The sequence below is a fragment of the Balaenoptera musculus genome, chromosome 20, assembly GCF_009873245.2.
Source record: "Balaenoptera musculus isolate JJ_BM4_2016_0621 chromosome 20, mBalMus1.pri.v3, whole genome shotgun sequence".
NCBI classification, from domain to species: domain Eukaryota; kingdom Metazoa; phylum Chordata; class Mammalia; order Artiodactyla; family Balaenopteridae; genus Balaenoptera; species Balaenoptera musculus.
This window is the reverse complement of record NC_045804.1, coordinates 22,869,358-22,883,955: the sequence shown is the minus strand read 5'-3', so window position 1 is coordinate 22,883,955 and position 14,598 is coordinate 22,869,358. Positions and strand designations below refer to the sequence as shown.

Genomic DNA, 14,598 nt, shown 5'->3' with positions numbered 1-14,598 from the left:
CTGTTAGTTTTCTGGCCATCATGAGTGGATCAGAGCTCCCCACTCCCTTCCCCCATGAGAGCGTATAGTAGTGGCTTCTCTGCTCCCTCCGCAGGCTTTGTGGACATGTGTGTGCAGCACATCCCGTCTCCAAAGGCGGGCGCCAAGCCCAAGATCGAGCACACCTACACCGGAGGCGTGGATTCCGACCTCGGCGAGGCCATGAGCGACTGTGACCCTGATGTAAGGGAACGTGGCCCCCCGGTTCTCTGATTTCCGTCCCCTACTGTATGGGGAATACTGTTTTCCAGTCACAGGAGTAATGCCTTCTTTTCCGTCCTTACATGGCCCTCCCAATGGGCGTAGTCAGAATGACCTGAATTCAAAGCCCGATGTTACCACTACTGCTGGTGTGATCTTGAGAACATTGTTTAGGCTTTCTGAGTCTAAGGGTCTTGGTCTATAAAGTGATGATAATAATTTGTATGTGGTAGTTATGAGAAGTAAGTAAGATTAAGCAAGTGTCACGGTTGTGTTTAGCATGGTGCCTGACAGGTAGTAAAGATTCAACGAATGACAACTAATCTTGTCAGTCCTGGCTTTTAATTTTTTATTATTATTATTAATTTATTTATTTATTTTTGGCTGTGTTGGGTCTTCGTTTCTATGCGAGGGCTTTCTCTAGTTGCGGTGAGCGGGGGCCACTCTTCATCGCGGTGCGCGGGCCTCTCACTGTCACGGCCTCTCTTGTTGCGGAGCACAGGCTCCAGACGCGCAGGCTCAGTAGTTGTGGCTCACGGGCCTAGTTGCTCTGCGGCATGTGGGATCTTCCCGGACCAGGGCGTGAACCCGTGTACCCTGCATTGGCAGGCAGATTCTCAACCACTGCGCCACCAGGGAAGCCCCCTTAATTTTTGATTGATCGATTGATTGCCGCACAGCATGCGGGATCTTAGTTCCCTGACCAGGGATCGAACCCGTGCCCCCTGAAGTGGAAGTGCAGAGTCTTAACCACTGGACCGCCAGGAAAGTCCCAGTCCTGGCTTTTAAAAAAATCTGTCCCCGTCATTCCTTAGGCAATCTAGTTTCTTGGCATAAACGTTACAGCCAGTCGAGAATTGTGAGTTACTTCTTTGGAGGAAATTTGGGGCAAGTTAGTCTTATAATCTTGCAAGTTAAAAGTGCCATTCTACCATCCTAAACCTGCCTCTCTTTCCCAGTGCCCTCATCCCACCCCAAGAAAAAGGAAGATTTTTTTTGCTATGCCTGTGACATCTATTAACTAAGCAGGGGGTGGGCCTTGGTTGGAATTTTCCCAGGAGATTGCCACATCTTCTTCTCAGTCTGGGCTGCCTTCTCGTGGAGCTCATGTCATTCCTAACAAGGAAGGTGGAGACGATGGTGCTTACCCAGAGAGTCTGTGTGGTTGAGGCTACACTCTGTCCCCACCTCCAGGGTCCCCTGATGTGCCATACTACCAAGATGTACAGCACAGATGATGGAGTTCAGTTTCATGCCTTTGGCCGAGTGCTAAGTGGCACCATCCATGCTGGGCAACCTGTGAAGGTACTGGGGGAGAACTACACCCTGGAGGATGAGGAAGACTCCCAGATATGCACCGTGGGCCGCCTTTGGATCTCCGTGGCCAGGTACTGCCAACCAGAGCCCCTAGGGGCATGCCTGGGCCTCTGCACTGGAACTGCCCCAGCGAGCTGAAAGGGGTGGTCCTCCTTGGAAACACAGTAGCTGCCTGGCTCCCTGTGATGGGGGTAAGATGAAGTCCACTCCTTCAGCAGATCTGTTGACTTCTGGTTCTTACTATCCAAGGTTGCTAGGGTCACAAGGCAGCTACTGTTGGGATAATGCCAAGAGCCCTGCCTTTGCCTTTTGAATGGTTTGTATAAACTCTTGTAGCAGGATTTCCATGTTCACTCATCTTAATCTTCTCTTCCTCTTCTGTGTTCTTTAAATCGTAACCTTTATGTTTCTTCCCAAAAGAAATTATTTCCCGAACTCCACTGACTATTTTTTGACTAAGATAAAGACTTTGCTGGATCCCTTGTAGCACCCCAGTCTGCAGAATTAAACTTCGCTTGGGTCTCTGGGCTGCTTGTCAGTTCATCAGTTTGGCGTTTTAGCTAGAAAGCCGAACCGAGGCTGTCCTGTTCCTAGGGTGGCTGCTGCACCTTGCCAACAGCCCCTTTTCCCTCCAAATTCACCCCATTCTCTAGAAGGCAGAAGAAAATTAAAGAGCTAGGAGAGTTGCAGTATCTTTTGTGGTGCTTTTGGCATCTCCTTACATTCTACCCCTTGGGCAGTGGTTTGCTTACTACCAACATCTAACTGGAATGAGATTTGCCTGTTTTGTCCTCATGTTATACCTTGCATTTTTCTTTCATGGCATGCATCAGTTTGTAACCACATATATGTGTGGCTATATGATTGATTGTTCATTGCATCCCTCCCCTGCTAGAATGTATCTGTTTTGCTCACCCTGCTCCTGGCTCAGTGCCTGGCACAGAGCAGGTGCTCAGTAAATTTTTATGGAATGAATACTCTGCCCAAGTTCCATTGCTGCTTATTGGCTGCTGCTCCAGGTACCACATTGAAGTGAACCGTGTTCCTGCTGGCAACTGGGTTCTGATTGAAGGTGTCGATCAACCAATTGTGAAGACCGCGACCATAACTGAACCCCGAGGCAATGAGGAGGTAAGAGTTTTGGAAGAGGCAACTAGATTGGCTTAAGCTAGAGGGTCACAAGGAGCCGCAGCACACGTGAGCAACAGGCAGCAGAACGCACAGGGGATGAACCCGGAGTCACTGCTGCTTCCTGCTGCCAGGCCTCAGCGTGGGCTCAGCCTTCTAGATCTGCCCCTGCTGGATTCTCCTTGTACTGAATGCTAGGAATTAGAAGGGATCCTTTTATTCTTTCCCTCCTCTTTTTGTTCTGCCAACGTATGTGGGAATAAATGGCCCTTCAGGTTGCCTCCAAGCAGCGCCCTGGCTTCAGGTTGGGGGGGATAGTCCGCTCCCCAGCAGGTCATCAGCTTCTCCCTGACCTCTGCACTGTCTGTGCCTGCTCAGGCCAGGTGTCCTCACTGCTCTGCATTTTGGGTCTCAGGCTCAGATTTTCCGGCCCTTGAAGTTCAACACCACATCTGTTATCAAGATTGCTGTGGAGCCAGTCAACCCCTCTGAGCTGCCCAAGATGCTGGACGGCCTCCGCAAGGTCAACAAGAGCTATCCGTCCCTCACCACCAAGGTAGGCCCGAGGCCGCAGTCGCTGCCGAGCCCTGTGTGCCCAGGCTGAGGGATCTTTGCTTGTGTCGCGCGCTGCCTCGTGTCCACCGGGTGGCTCTGATCTGCTGCTTCCGGCAGCCTACGTGAGGGACTGGTCCCTGTCTGTTAATTGTCATTTGAAGGCAGTACAAGACCCCTGTTTGTGTGTATGGGCCTGTACGCACGTGTGTATGCATCTTACACAAGCATCTTTAGATAGGAAAGGTGATTCCTGGAAAGTACACTTTGAATTGATTTTCCAGAAAACACACAGGGAAAAGTGAGTCACTCTGAGCCTGCCAGCATAGCTTTCTGAGGAGTTGGCCAGGGCTACAGGGTCAGCTTATATCCACGGGCAGAGCAGGGTTTTCCCTAAATGGCTAAGATGTTAATTCAGTCCGTGACCTCACATCCAGTAGCACTGTGCTCAGCGGTCCAGGTGTCTTGAGGACTGACTCGTAGGTCACTGCTCCCCGCTGATCCTTCCTGAAGAGGCTGGAACCAACACTGGCCAGTGGCCTTTCTGATAGTGGGCTTGGGCACCTCCTCCTGGGTTCTAGCCTTCATGCTGTCTCTGTCTGCTGTTGCTGCCACAAGAGAGTCCAGGCTGTGACCACCAGGGTCGTTGTGTTTCAGGTGGAAGAATCTGGCGAGCACGTGATCCTGGGTACTGGGGAGCTCTACCTGGACTGTGTGATGCACGATTTGCGGAAGATGTACTCGGAGATAGACATCAAGGTGAAGCAGCCGCTCCTTTCTTTGGCTCCTGCTTGGCCAGGAGCTTGGCTCACAGCTCCAGGCTGATTTTACAAGCAGCCAAACCCTTGAGTCCCCAGGAAGGTCCAAGGGGAGAAGGGTGCGCCAGGGGAGGAGATCTGTGTGGGAAAAGCATGACCTGTTGCTCCCTGTGTGGGAAGGGTTGGAAATCCAGTTTGCCTCCTGCGGTGGGGGTTATTCTCAGTGTCAAACGTTCAGAGCCAAGGCTCCCAAGCCAAAGTTATTCTTGATCTTCTGTTAAGAAAATGGTTGCACAGCTAAGCCATCTATGGTGATTAGGGCTCAGAGTGGATGGTTCCGAGGGGAGCGTGGGGACTGGCTCTTCTGGACTCGTGGTGAGATCTTAATGTAGCCCCTCAGTTAAACTGCCCGTCGCACAGCCTTGGTCTCAGTGGACACACACATTTTCTCCAGGGCCATGGGTGGTGGTCGTGGGAGTGAGTGCCCTCAAATGCCCCTCTTAGCCCAGGGCTGGTGCTGTAGAAGACGCTGCGTTTTTCCAGGAGTAGGCCATGTGGGGGCTTCGGGGGGGAGCTGTGCTGCCCGGAGGTCGTGGGTTGAGGATGGAACGGGCGCTCGCCAGTCAGCGTGTCAAGGCAGAGCTCTGACAGGCCCATGGTGTTTAGTGAATGCTAGTGGGACGGCTGTATGGATATTGAAAGATACCCTGGGAGACTATAATTTAGGCCCTAAACCGATCTCCACTTACTTTTGGCTCAGGAACATAAATTGTGCACTACACTGTTTTCCAGGCTTCTTAGTTTAGGTACAGACTTTTAGCCTGAGCCTGCTATGGTACTTGTCGCTAACGCTGATTAAGACAGGGGTTCTCACAGAGGTAGCATCAAGGGAACCTTGGAATCCCCTTTGGCAGAAGGTCGTCCTCCCAACAGTTAGACCTTGCCTAACAGTTTATTTTGTTTCTCAGGTGGCTGACCCCGTTGTCACGTTTTGTGAGACAGTCGTGGAAACATCCTCCCTCAAGTGCTTTGCTGAAACTCCCAATAAGAAGTAAGCTGGGGGTCATAGTGACCCTGGGACTGACAGGGGTCACTTTCCCCTGTCCCCACCTCTACCCCAATCACAAATAGAGGCCCCTAAGTCTTGGGATGAGGGTGCTTAGGATACTTGAGTTTTACCCCAGCCCTCTCATTATGCCTTTGGACACGATGCTGTGGAATTCTTTGCCTTAGTTACTCCCAGTGGTTTCATAATTGCCACTTTTTCTCTCTGTATAATATGACCATCTTAAAATTTTCCCTAGCAGCAACTCTACTGTTTCACTGTTTAATAACTAATACTGTTTAAAGCTTTTTAAAACAATGCCCCAAATTTTACTTTTTTAAAGAGTGATAGATTCAAATGAAAGAAGATGAGCCCTTTTTGCTCTACTCTGCTCCTGTGGCTTTCACTGATGTCGCTGCCTTAGCTCTTTCCTTTGTCACCCTTTCTTAGGAACAACCCTTCTGACCCTGCTCAGAACCCATTTCCTTTCTGACTAGAGGGTCAACCTGCTGACCCTCCTCATTACCCATTTCCTTTCTGACTAGGAACAAGATCACCATGATTGCTGAGCCTCTTGAGAAGGGCCTCGCTGAGGACATAGAGAACGAGGTGGTCCAGATCACATGGAACAGGTGAGAACGTGGCTCTGATTCCAGGGCCGAACAGCTTACCTGATGAGTCTCTAGCATGACACATCCCTCACTCTAGGAATTGATTTTGTCTCCCCCTTCTCGCTATGGTCCTGGCACAGTGTAGGTAGGCTGAGGCGACTGTTACCCAGAAAAGCAGGATCTGTGGCCTCAGGAACGGGCAATCACAGAACTGTCTGATGTGACCGTTTTCTCCTCCTCCCCCAGGAAGAAGCTGGGAGAGTTCTTCCAGACCAAGTACGACTGGGATCTGCTGGCTGCCCGTTCCATCTGGGCTTTTGGCCCTGATGCCACCGGCCCCAACATCCTGGTGGATGATACCCTGCCCTCTGAGGTACAGAACTAATGGAAGCCATGTGGCCTTCTCCTAGCTCTTGAGTGGAAGAAACTACAAAGTGTTCTTATTTTTCCCAAAAGTATTTTGTATGTTCTGGTGAAGAAGAGTATCCTTTTACTGGTGTACCTACCTCCTCCTCCCTCTAAACTCTTCGGCTATTGCCAGGGTCACTGCTAAGGGGCCCTCATGTTTTGTGCAGGTGGACAAGGCTCTTCTCGGCTCGGTGAAGGACAGCATCGTTCAAGGTTTCCAGTGGGGAACCAGGGAGGGGCCCCTCTGTGATGAGTGTAAGTCCACCAGCGCCTCTGCCTTTGCCACCCCAGGCCTCTAGGGTCCTTGCATCTGGGTGTATGAGGTGGGGTGGGCTCATCTTTGGGACCCAGCAGGAGAAGCAGCTTGGGGCCCACAGGGCCTTCCCATGTCCTGGGCCAGCTTCCTCCCTTCTCCTTCCCTATCCTGGTGCTACTGCTTGGTACACCTTAGAAATGGAAGTCACGTCTAGATTGACATTTGCTCCTCATTTCTGGAATGTGTTTCAGGAAGGGTATCAGGGGGATGGGATTGGAGTGGTTTATAGACCAGGATTGGACTTAGTAGGGACAAATGTGCAATTCCTAGAACTTACTCTACATCCCAAAATAATTAAATATCTGGAAAAGAAACACATAAACTTCTAGGGACACTTTATGCTGTCTGAACGTGGCCTGAAACCAACACTGAGAACATATGCTTACCTTCACACCCCCGCATATGCTATTAGAACGCGCATCTGCAGGCTGATTCTGTACCGTATCTTTCATGGCTACAAGACAGCTGCAGTGCTGCAGAGGCTCCTTGCTGCTCTGCCCGTGCGCCCTTGACTAGCACCAGAACCACTCAGCAGTCGGCTCCCCCTTCTCCTTTCCAGTGATTCGAAATGTCAAGTTTAAGATCCTGGATGCAGTGGTTGCCCAGGAGCCCCTGCACCGGGGTGGGGGCCAAATCATCCCCACGGCCAGAAGAGTCGTCTACTCTGCCTTCCTCATGGTGAGCGAGTAGGGCTGTCCTCCCGCAGGGCATTAAGTGGGGCCTCGAGGCTACTGTCCCCCAGCCTTCCCTTTACCTGGGTTCTCGGTCCTCAGCCTTCCCCAAGCTGAGGAACCCTTCCTTCTGGCTCTCTCGCAGGCCACCCCTCGTCTGATGGAGCCCTACTACTTCGTAGAGGTCCAGGCTCCCGCAGATTGTGTTTCTGCTGTTTATACTGTCCTGGCCAGACGCAGGTGAGCTGCCCAGGCACGTTAGGGAGGGGCAGCGAGCACAAGCCCAGCAAGAAGGAACCTCGCTGTGGAGGAGGAGGGACTGGACCCCACACTCTCCACTCCTGAAACCACGGTTTTTAGAAGGAAGTAGGAAAGGAATGAGGCAATCTCCAGCCTTACCACAGATTATAATTTGAGATTTCTCCTTGGGCTACCCCCTCAGAGAGCTCCTGGGGCAAGTATTCCTGGGGTGTGTCAGTGGTGGGAATGTCTACAGGACCTTGTCTCGTCAATGTTGTACTCTTGCCCAGAGGTTGCTGCCCCTTTGACTTCCACAGGGAACTAGGCCGAGAGCCGTTTCTGCCCTCTGTAGCGCACTTGTGGTTATTTTCTTTGATGGTCAACATTTGGGGGTACACTACTTCTCTGCTTTTGGCCTCTTCAGGACTAGGGACTCAGCCTTTCTTTTCTGTCTCAGGGGGCATGTGACTCAGGATGCACCCATCCCAGGCTCCCCTCTCTACACCATCAAAGCTTTCATCCCTGCCATCGACTCTTTTGGCTTTGAGACCGATCTGCGGACTCACACGCAGGGGCAGGCCTTTTCCTTGTCTGTCTTCCACCATTGGCAGGTAAGAAAACAATGCAGGCTGGCCGCAATGGTCCCCACCTCTGCAAGGTCATCCCCTCTGACCTGTTCCTCTCCAGGCCCCAAGGGGGATCGCCGTCATCCTAGAGAAGGGCCCTGCTGCTAGGCCGGATGCTCTGGGAGGTCGGCCTGGACCATCTGATGAAACCACTTTGCCTTTCAGATTGTACCCGGTGATCCTCTGGACAAGAGCATTGTCATCCGTCCCTTGGAGCCGCAGCCAGCACCCCACCTGGCCCGAGAATTCATGATCAAAACCCGTCGTAGGAAGGTACGTGTCCCTCAGACCCACGGCCATCCCTCCACCCCCAAGGGTCTTGCCAGGAGTTGGATCTCTCTTCATTTCTTGCTTTTGGACCCTTCTGCCAAAGACTGAAAGCATTTCACAGCACAGCGTGGAGAGTCACGATCTGTATAGGCTTCAGGCAACCAGACCCGGGGCTGCGTGCCTGGGAAGGGAGCGCCTTCCCCTGCCCTGGGACACTACCCTAAAGGCAGGGCTCCCGAAGCAGCTCCGCCGACACTTGGCCCCCACCCGCTCCCCGCACTCAAGCACAGCTCGGTCACGCAGGGCTCATCCTTGCATTTGCCCCCACTCTGCAGGGCCTGAGTGAAGACGTCAGCATCAGCAAGTTCTTCGATGATCCTATGTTGCTGGAGCTCGCCAAGCAGGATGTTGTGCTCAATTACCCCATGTGAGCGCCTGGACTCCTGGCAGCTCCTGCTCCCTGCGCTGGGCTGCGTCCTGGACTTTGAAGCGAGGACCTGGTGGGACTTGGACTCCGTGCTGTCAGAGCGTGTCTGGGACTGCTGTGGCCGCCCTTAACAAGCCCAGAGCCTCCAACCTCCAACCCAGAGGGAGGAGCGTTTGGCTTCCTGGTTCCTCCTGTGGCCTCTGCCTGGCTCCATTCCCAGAGAACAGAGAGGAGCTTGGGCTCAGGGAAGGAGAAGGGATGGCAGTGTTGAAGCCCAAGGGGGCCCTGTCGTCAGGATTTACGTGGATTTTTATTTTATTTTATTTTTTTTTGTATAAAAGTTTGACCTTAGACATGGTTTATAAATGAACAGAACATCCTGACCTCTGCCTTGCTCCGTTCTTTTCATCCCCACCGCTCCGCCCCCTTCCCTCCAGCACGGGCTCATCCTGGCACTTGGGCTCTGGATCTGTGTTGTCTCCCATGAGGCCCCACTGACTCTGCTCCCAGCTGCAGCCTTCTTCCTGCCTGGTCCCCAGGGAGGCGGCCTGTGCGGGGAGGAACGCCTGCCTCTTCACTCAGTGTTCCCATGAGCACTGAGGCCTCTTTACTGTCCCCAGCTCCCATTCCTGGCGGATGGCACCTGAGGGGGCTTGGGAGTTGTTGGGTCTCTGGGATCAGAGGGCTACACCTCCTCCTCTGCCCCTGAGGATTCTCCTTGCCCTGGAGCTGGGGGCCAGAACTCTTTGATTTCCAGCCCTTTGCTCTAAGTCCTCCTACCAGCCACTACCAATCCCTTACTCTGCTCTCGTCTGTGTGAAGAAGAGACTGTTGATTTGCCTTAGACTGCTTTATTAGGTGCATACCAGGGGTTGATCGAAGAGGTCTGACTGCCCCAGGCCTGTAGGAGTCCTACTTCTCCCCAGCATACTGCGCGGTTCTCTTGATGTAGTCTCTGTACATCGTGTACACAGCACCTGTGTGAGGGAGAAGGGAAAAGGCCCCATGACATCACACCCTCCACCCATCCTCTGGCTCTCTCAGGTGTTCCAGAGTCCTGGGGGTCCAGCACTAGCTATCCCCTTGGGAGTCCAGCTTTGCTGCTTATCTTTCCGCCCAAGGTCACAACAGCTGCTACAAACACCTGGCCGCACAGCCTGGGGAAACATCCCATTTAACACTTCACAAAGTACTTTCACGTATATTATCTGAGAAACCTCACGGCAGTACATGAGGGAGGCAAGCTGGGGTGGTTACCATCATGTTGCACGTGGGAAAGCTGTGAGAGAAAGAGATTTGTCCACTGTCGCACAGCTAGTAAGTAGCTGTCTGTCTTTCGATCCAGAGAGGAAAAGAAATTCAGCATAGGTTCTGCTGCATGGTTTTTCTCACTTCTAGGACAAACTCACGAAACAGACTGTGCATCTTCCCCTGGAACACAGGAGATTAAACGGGGAACCCTGAAACTCTCGGTATGAGGGCCTCACCAAGGACTTGCTGTGGAGCTTGGTATAGGGAACAGGGACTGAACTCATGGTCCCTTAACTGTCAGGACTCACAGCCAGATTTTGCCTAATCAGTTTTGCCCTCATTCTCCCATGACCCCACCAGCTGCTCACCCAGCATGATCGCACCCACAGCACAGGCCTGTGCTGCCACTCGGGTGTGAATCAGGTGTGTGGACATCTTGGTGGAACCACGAGCCTTCAGCCGGTAAATCCTGCATGCTGCCACCACCACACAGCCCCCTAAGCCTATGTAGGCAGAGAACATGACCCCTTGGACCTCAGTCACCAAGTACATCGCTCTCCTGGTGAGAGACACCTCACTAGGCAGGCTGGGCATCTGGATAATCAGCTGCCCTCCTGCTACTGCTTTGGGGCTGGCAGTGGGGTGAGGAGAGGCTATCATTAGAACATTGAGTTGTTTCTTCTCAAAGATATTTACAAAGTGCTTCCCTCCAATGACTCCCCTCCTCCCTGTACAAATAGCCCATCATCATGACTCTCCCACCCCCCTTAGCTCTTCTCCAACTGCTGCCGGCCCCCACAGCTGTTCTAACCTCCCAGGGCCAGGGGGAAGGGAGCCCTGGGGGACCCCAAACTGCTCCTGCCCATCCTGACTCTGGTGTTGGTATCCCATGCGCTTGGTTGGCTGCCACCTCCAGCCATCCAGACTCCTTCGTTTCATTGTCAGGACGTTTCCCTTAGTCCCTCGGCACCTTTGCTGTTGGTTCACTTCTCTTCTAGCTGTTGATTATTCGATGGGTAGGACCACTTGAGTTCTGTGCTTCATTCTTTGAAAGGACTAGGAGACATGTTCTCTGAGAGAAGGCCCCCTCCTCGGCCCCCATTCCTTCGTCTCCCACTCACCTATAGGCACCAGCAGAGACTCCCTGGTCTTCCTCAGGAACTTCTGAGACATGCTGTCCTCACCCTCAGGTGGTGCCCACGAGCCTTTGTTAGCAGACATGATCCTGCCCCCAGATGTTAGCAGCTGGGGCTCCTAGGCTTCAGATCGGTCCTAGAAGGAGGCAGGAAGAACTCCAATTCCCAGTCTAGGGTGGGAAGGAAGAAGTGGACTGCTGAGACCTCTCTTACCATGCCCAACACAGACACTACTTAAAAAGATGTCCTGGGTGTCCTGTCTCAGATGGCTGGAGCCATTTCTCTGTCTCTTCCTCCCAGCATCTGCCTCTTGCCCAGCTCATTCCAGCTTCACTGTTTTCTCTGCCTCCCCCTCTACCATCTCTGTCCCTACGGGTGTGATCCTTGGGCCAAGAAAAGCAGCTGGAAAAATCCACAGATGAGGGTGGGAGGAACAGGCCTTTAACATTGGGTCCCCCACTGGCCTTGAGTCTGTGATGGTTGTCCCTGATGGAGCTGCAGAGGAAGATCTGGCCCCAGGCAGCCAGAGCCATCCCAGACAGTTACAGCACTGGTTACTGACTCACGAGAGCCAGAGATTGAAACAATTAGGCATGTATCTGTGTATAATTTTGTGTAGATTTTGGATGTTAAGTCTAATGGAACAAATTCTGGTCCCTGAGCTGTTCTCCTGTCTCTAAGTCCATCTCTTGCCGGGTTCTTTGCAGGTACCAACCCCCTGCCTTATCCCTGTGCTGGAACCCCTATGGCTTTACTTGCTAACCCTGTAAATGTCTGCTCTGATCAAAAACTAGATGGAGTCCCAGAGTCCTGGTCCTTAGGCCAGGGGTTCTGCCTGCCGGGTGCCTTCTAAGTCTAACCACGAGACAAAGTCCCTGCTTGAGGTGACTTCTATTCCTAGTTGCCTCTCCTCTCCTGGAGGAGCAAAGACTGCTGGCCCCACAGGTCCTCAGCACGCCGGTGCTTACCCTAGGAGACGGCTAGAAAGTGGAGTGCAAGCAGCCCAGCCAGGGCTCAGCGTCTGCTGCTTTGAATCAGCCAAGAGCTGAGGATGGAGCTGCCACTATGGGGTCAGGGAAGCAGTGTCCGGCTTTATGGAGACTTTGAAGTCAGGAATGGAGAGGAGAGGAGATAGGACAGGGCATCGGTCTTAACCCCCCATCTGCTGAGTTCCAGGCTGGAGCTCAAACACTGGAAAGTAATGAAAGATCAGATGGAGGGGAGCCCTTACCTCAATTCAGTCTTTTCATTCCTCTGGACATAAGTGGCTGGATCAGAGACGGACTTGATTTGAAGAACTGAGATGGGAATATAGAGGCAAGGATGGATAGAGATCCTGGGTTCTCCCCCAAGTTGTACTGCCTTAATTGTGAGAGACGGGCTGTCTGGTCTTGGTCTTGATCCCTCCAAGGATGTTTTCTGGACCAAAGAGATTTCTCCAGGAGTTTGAAACAACTGGGACTTCCCTCACATCTCCAGACCCCTTCATACTGCCTATGGGGTGATGCTCACTCAGGATACAGAGATGACAAAGACCAGCATTAGCACCTATTCTATTTAAAGTATTTATATTTCAGACCTTTCCACTATTCTACACAGTAAGTAGCAGCTTGTTCATAGACCAGGAACTGAGCTTCTGAGAGGCTAAATGAATTATCCACGGGTACACAGCTAGTAAATGGCAGTGTCACGATCTGAACCTAGGTCTGGCTGGCTCCAAAGTAGCTTCTTGCTAAGAAATGGAGAAAGATCAGATGCACTGTGGAGAGCCCCACTCCGTCCCATGCCTTTGTTTCTCTCCTAGCCTGTGTGTCTGTCCTAAAGGGGCGTTTTAGCACTGGAAATGTGTCCAGCAGCTGATGTCTCTCTTTTCTCTCCCTAGCCCTCACTGCTTCAGGGAGAGACCCAGGGTCACAGCATCTCCCCAGGGCCTCCGCATATCCCCAGCGTCCATGGGAACTCTTCTCCCAGTCATTCACACACACTCCTGTGCTGCCTCTCCTGGTCCCAGCAGTGGCCTGAATTCTCCAGAGATCAGTGCTCTAGGCCAGAAGTGGGAGGATGGAAATGTCTGGATGAGACAGTGCAAGAATCAGGATCAACTCTAAGCCCTTTAGAGAATGGAGGCCAAGCTATGGAGAGCGAAGTTCAACTTCTCCCCATTGAGATGATGTCGACGCTCCCACAGGATCTCAGCCCAGAACCAAGAAAATAATAATAGTTGCTATGATCTTCTGAGCATAGACATGTGCTAATTGCTTTAAGTAGGTTATTTTATTTAATCCTCATAACTATTATTCTATTAGGTATGTGGTAGGTACTATTATTTTTATTCCTATTTCAAAGATGAAAAACTGAGGCTTGAGTTAAACATCTTGCTCAAGGTCACAGAAAGTGACAGAGAAAAAAGGACCAGATTTCTAACCATTCCTAAAGTCAAATCTCACTACTCTGGACTAACAGGAGAATGACTGTAAAGTGGGGGGAAAGTCTTGAAATAGAAGAAACAAAATTGCTTTTTATTTCAAGAACCTCTGAGAACACACAGTAATTAAAACTTCAAGGACCAGATTTCTGTAGAGTCCTGTTTTAGTAAACAGATAAGATAAAATTATGATACCATTTTTGTTTAATATGCCAAGTCTTTAATAATTACTTCGATTTAAGCCTTTCTACATTAGTAATTTGCTTAATAAACCTCTTCCAGATCAGGTCACACTAACAGAAATTCTATTAGAGGGGTCGAATTGAATGATGCAGTCAGACTTAATGGATCTGGAGCGCCGGCCAGAGTCAGACGTGGGGTCAGCTGCTTGACCAACCACTCTCTGAATACTTGGTCTTATGCCACTCAACCTCTTTTGAGTGTGTGTCATCATCTGTAAAATGGAGGTAGCATCTACCTATAGGATCGTTGTAAGGGTTAAACAAGATGATTGTTAGAATTCCCCTGCACACTGCCTGCTCCTTTTCCTCCAGAATGAGCAAGTGGCAGGGATGGGTAACAGGCTGGGGGAGAAGTGGAAAGTCCCTGACAACAGATGGGAAGGTTCCCATGTTCTGGGTGGTCCTGAATTCAGCACACTCTCAACCTTCTCCAACCCCACCTCCTCCTTGTTGGAGGGGCTTCCCTGCCCTAACTGGAAGCTTCAGGCTTGTTCTCCTTATTGTGTGGAGGGAAGGGAATGGGTAGGGGAGGGGGACTTGGACTTGAGGCTGTACACAATCTAAGACACAGCTGTGCTATATATAGCCTGAGGGAGCTGAGTGACAAGAGGGGGGAGGTGAGGGACGTGCAGCTTTTGCCTTGAGCTAAGGAGTGCTGTGAGTGAGGGGATGATGATGAATGAACTGGACAAGGAACAGAGAATGCTCTGAGTTGGGGTTAGAATGGGAAGGACCCAGGCTGAAGGGCTGGGGTAATCACAGGGGAGAAAACATTGGGCCGTATAGTAGTATCTGGGGGACTTGAGGGGCAAAGAGGTGGTAGCAGGAACAGGCAGAGGCAGTGGAAGTTTCCAGATGATGTGGCTAGGCTGAGGCAACCTCTAGAGGGTGCCTGGGGTGGGGAGGGTGGGACACCCCCTCTCCTTCTAAAAACA

General features: G+C 51.6%; 2 protein-coding genes across 2 annotated transcripts in view; one reads left to right on the top strand and one right to left on the bottom strand.

Annotated features, from left to right (window-relative positions):
• EFTUD2 (elongation factor Tu GTP binding domain containing 2) overlaps nucleotides 1–8,992 on the top strand; it is a 34,824-nt gene extending 25,832 nt beyond the window's left edge. The window contains exons 15-28 of the mRNA XM_036836575.1: nucleotides 95–222; nucleotides 1,435–1,628; nucleotides 2,577–2,688; nucleotides 3,101–3,241; nucleotides 3,895–3,996; nucleotides 4,964–5,046; nucleotides 5,586–5,672; nucleotides 5,898–6,024; nucleotides 6,227–6,314; nucleotides 6,935–7,053; nucleotides 7,192–7,286; nucleotides 7,744–7,897; nucleotides 8,078–8,185; nucleotides 8,518–8,992. Of these exons, the coding sequence (XP_036692470.1) occupies nucleotides 95–222; nucleotides 1,435–1,628; nucleotides 2,577–2,688; nucleotides 3,101–3,241; nucleotides 3,895–3,996; nucleotides 4,964–5,046; nucleotides 5,586–5,672; nucleotides 5,898–6,024; nucleotides 6,227–6,314; nucleotides 6,935–7,053; nucleotides 7,192–7,286; nucleotides 7,744–7,897; nucleotides 8,078–8,185; nucleotides 8,518–8,613 (1,634 nt within the window). The 3' untranslated portion in view covers nucleotides 8,614–8,992. The remainder of the gene's footprint in view (nucleotides 1–94; nucleotides 223–1,434; nucleotides 1,629–2,576; nucleotides 2,689–3,100; nucleotides 3,242–3,894; nucleotides 3,997–4,963; nucleotides 5,047–5,585; nucleotides 5,673–5,897; nucleotides 6,025–6,226; nucleotides 6,315–6,934; nucleotides 7,054–7,191; nucleotides 7,287–7,743; nucleotides 7,898–8,077; nucleotides 8,186–8,517) is intronic.
• Nucleotides 8,993–9,444: 452 nt separating this feature from the next.
• HIGD1B (HIG1 hypoxia inducible domain family member 1B) lies at nucleotides 9,445–12,063 on the bottom strand. The gene is made up of 4 exons (XM_036837779.1): nucleotides 11,965–12,063; nucleotides 10,982–11,132; nucleotides 10,229–10,363; nucleotides 9,445–9,586 (listed from the first exon to the last, which is right to left on the bottom strand). Exons 2-4 carry the CDS (start codon nucleotides 11,079–11,081, stop codon nucleotides 9,522–9,524), a joined length of 300 nt encoding a protein of 99 aa, XP_036693674.1. The 5' UTR covers nucleotides 11,082–11,132; nucleotides 11,965–12,063; the 3' UTR covers nucleotides 9,445–9,521.
• Nucleotides 12,064–14,598: the final 2,535 nt, after the last annotated feature.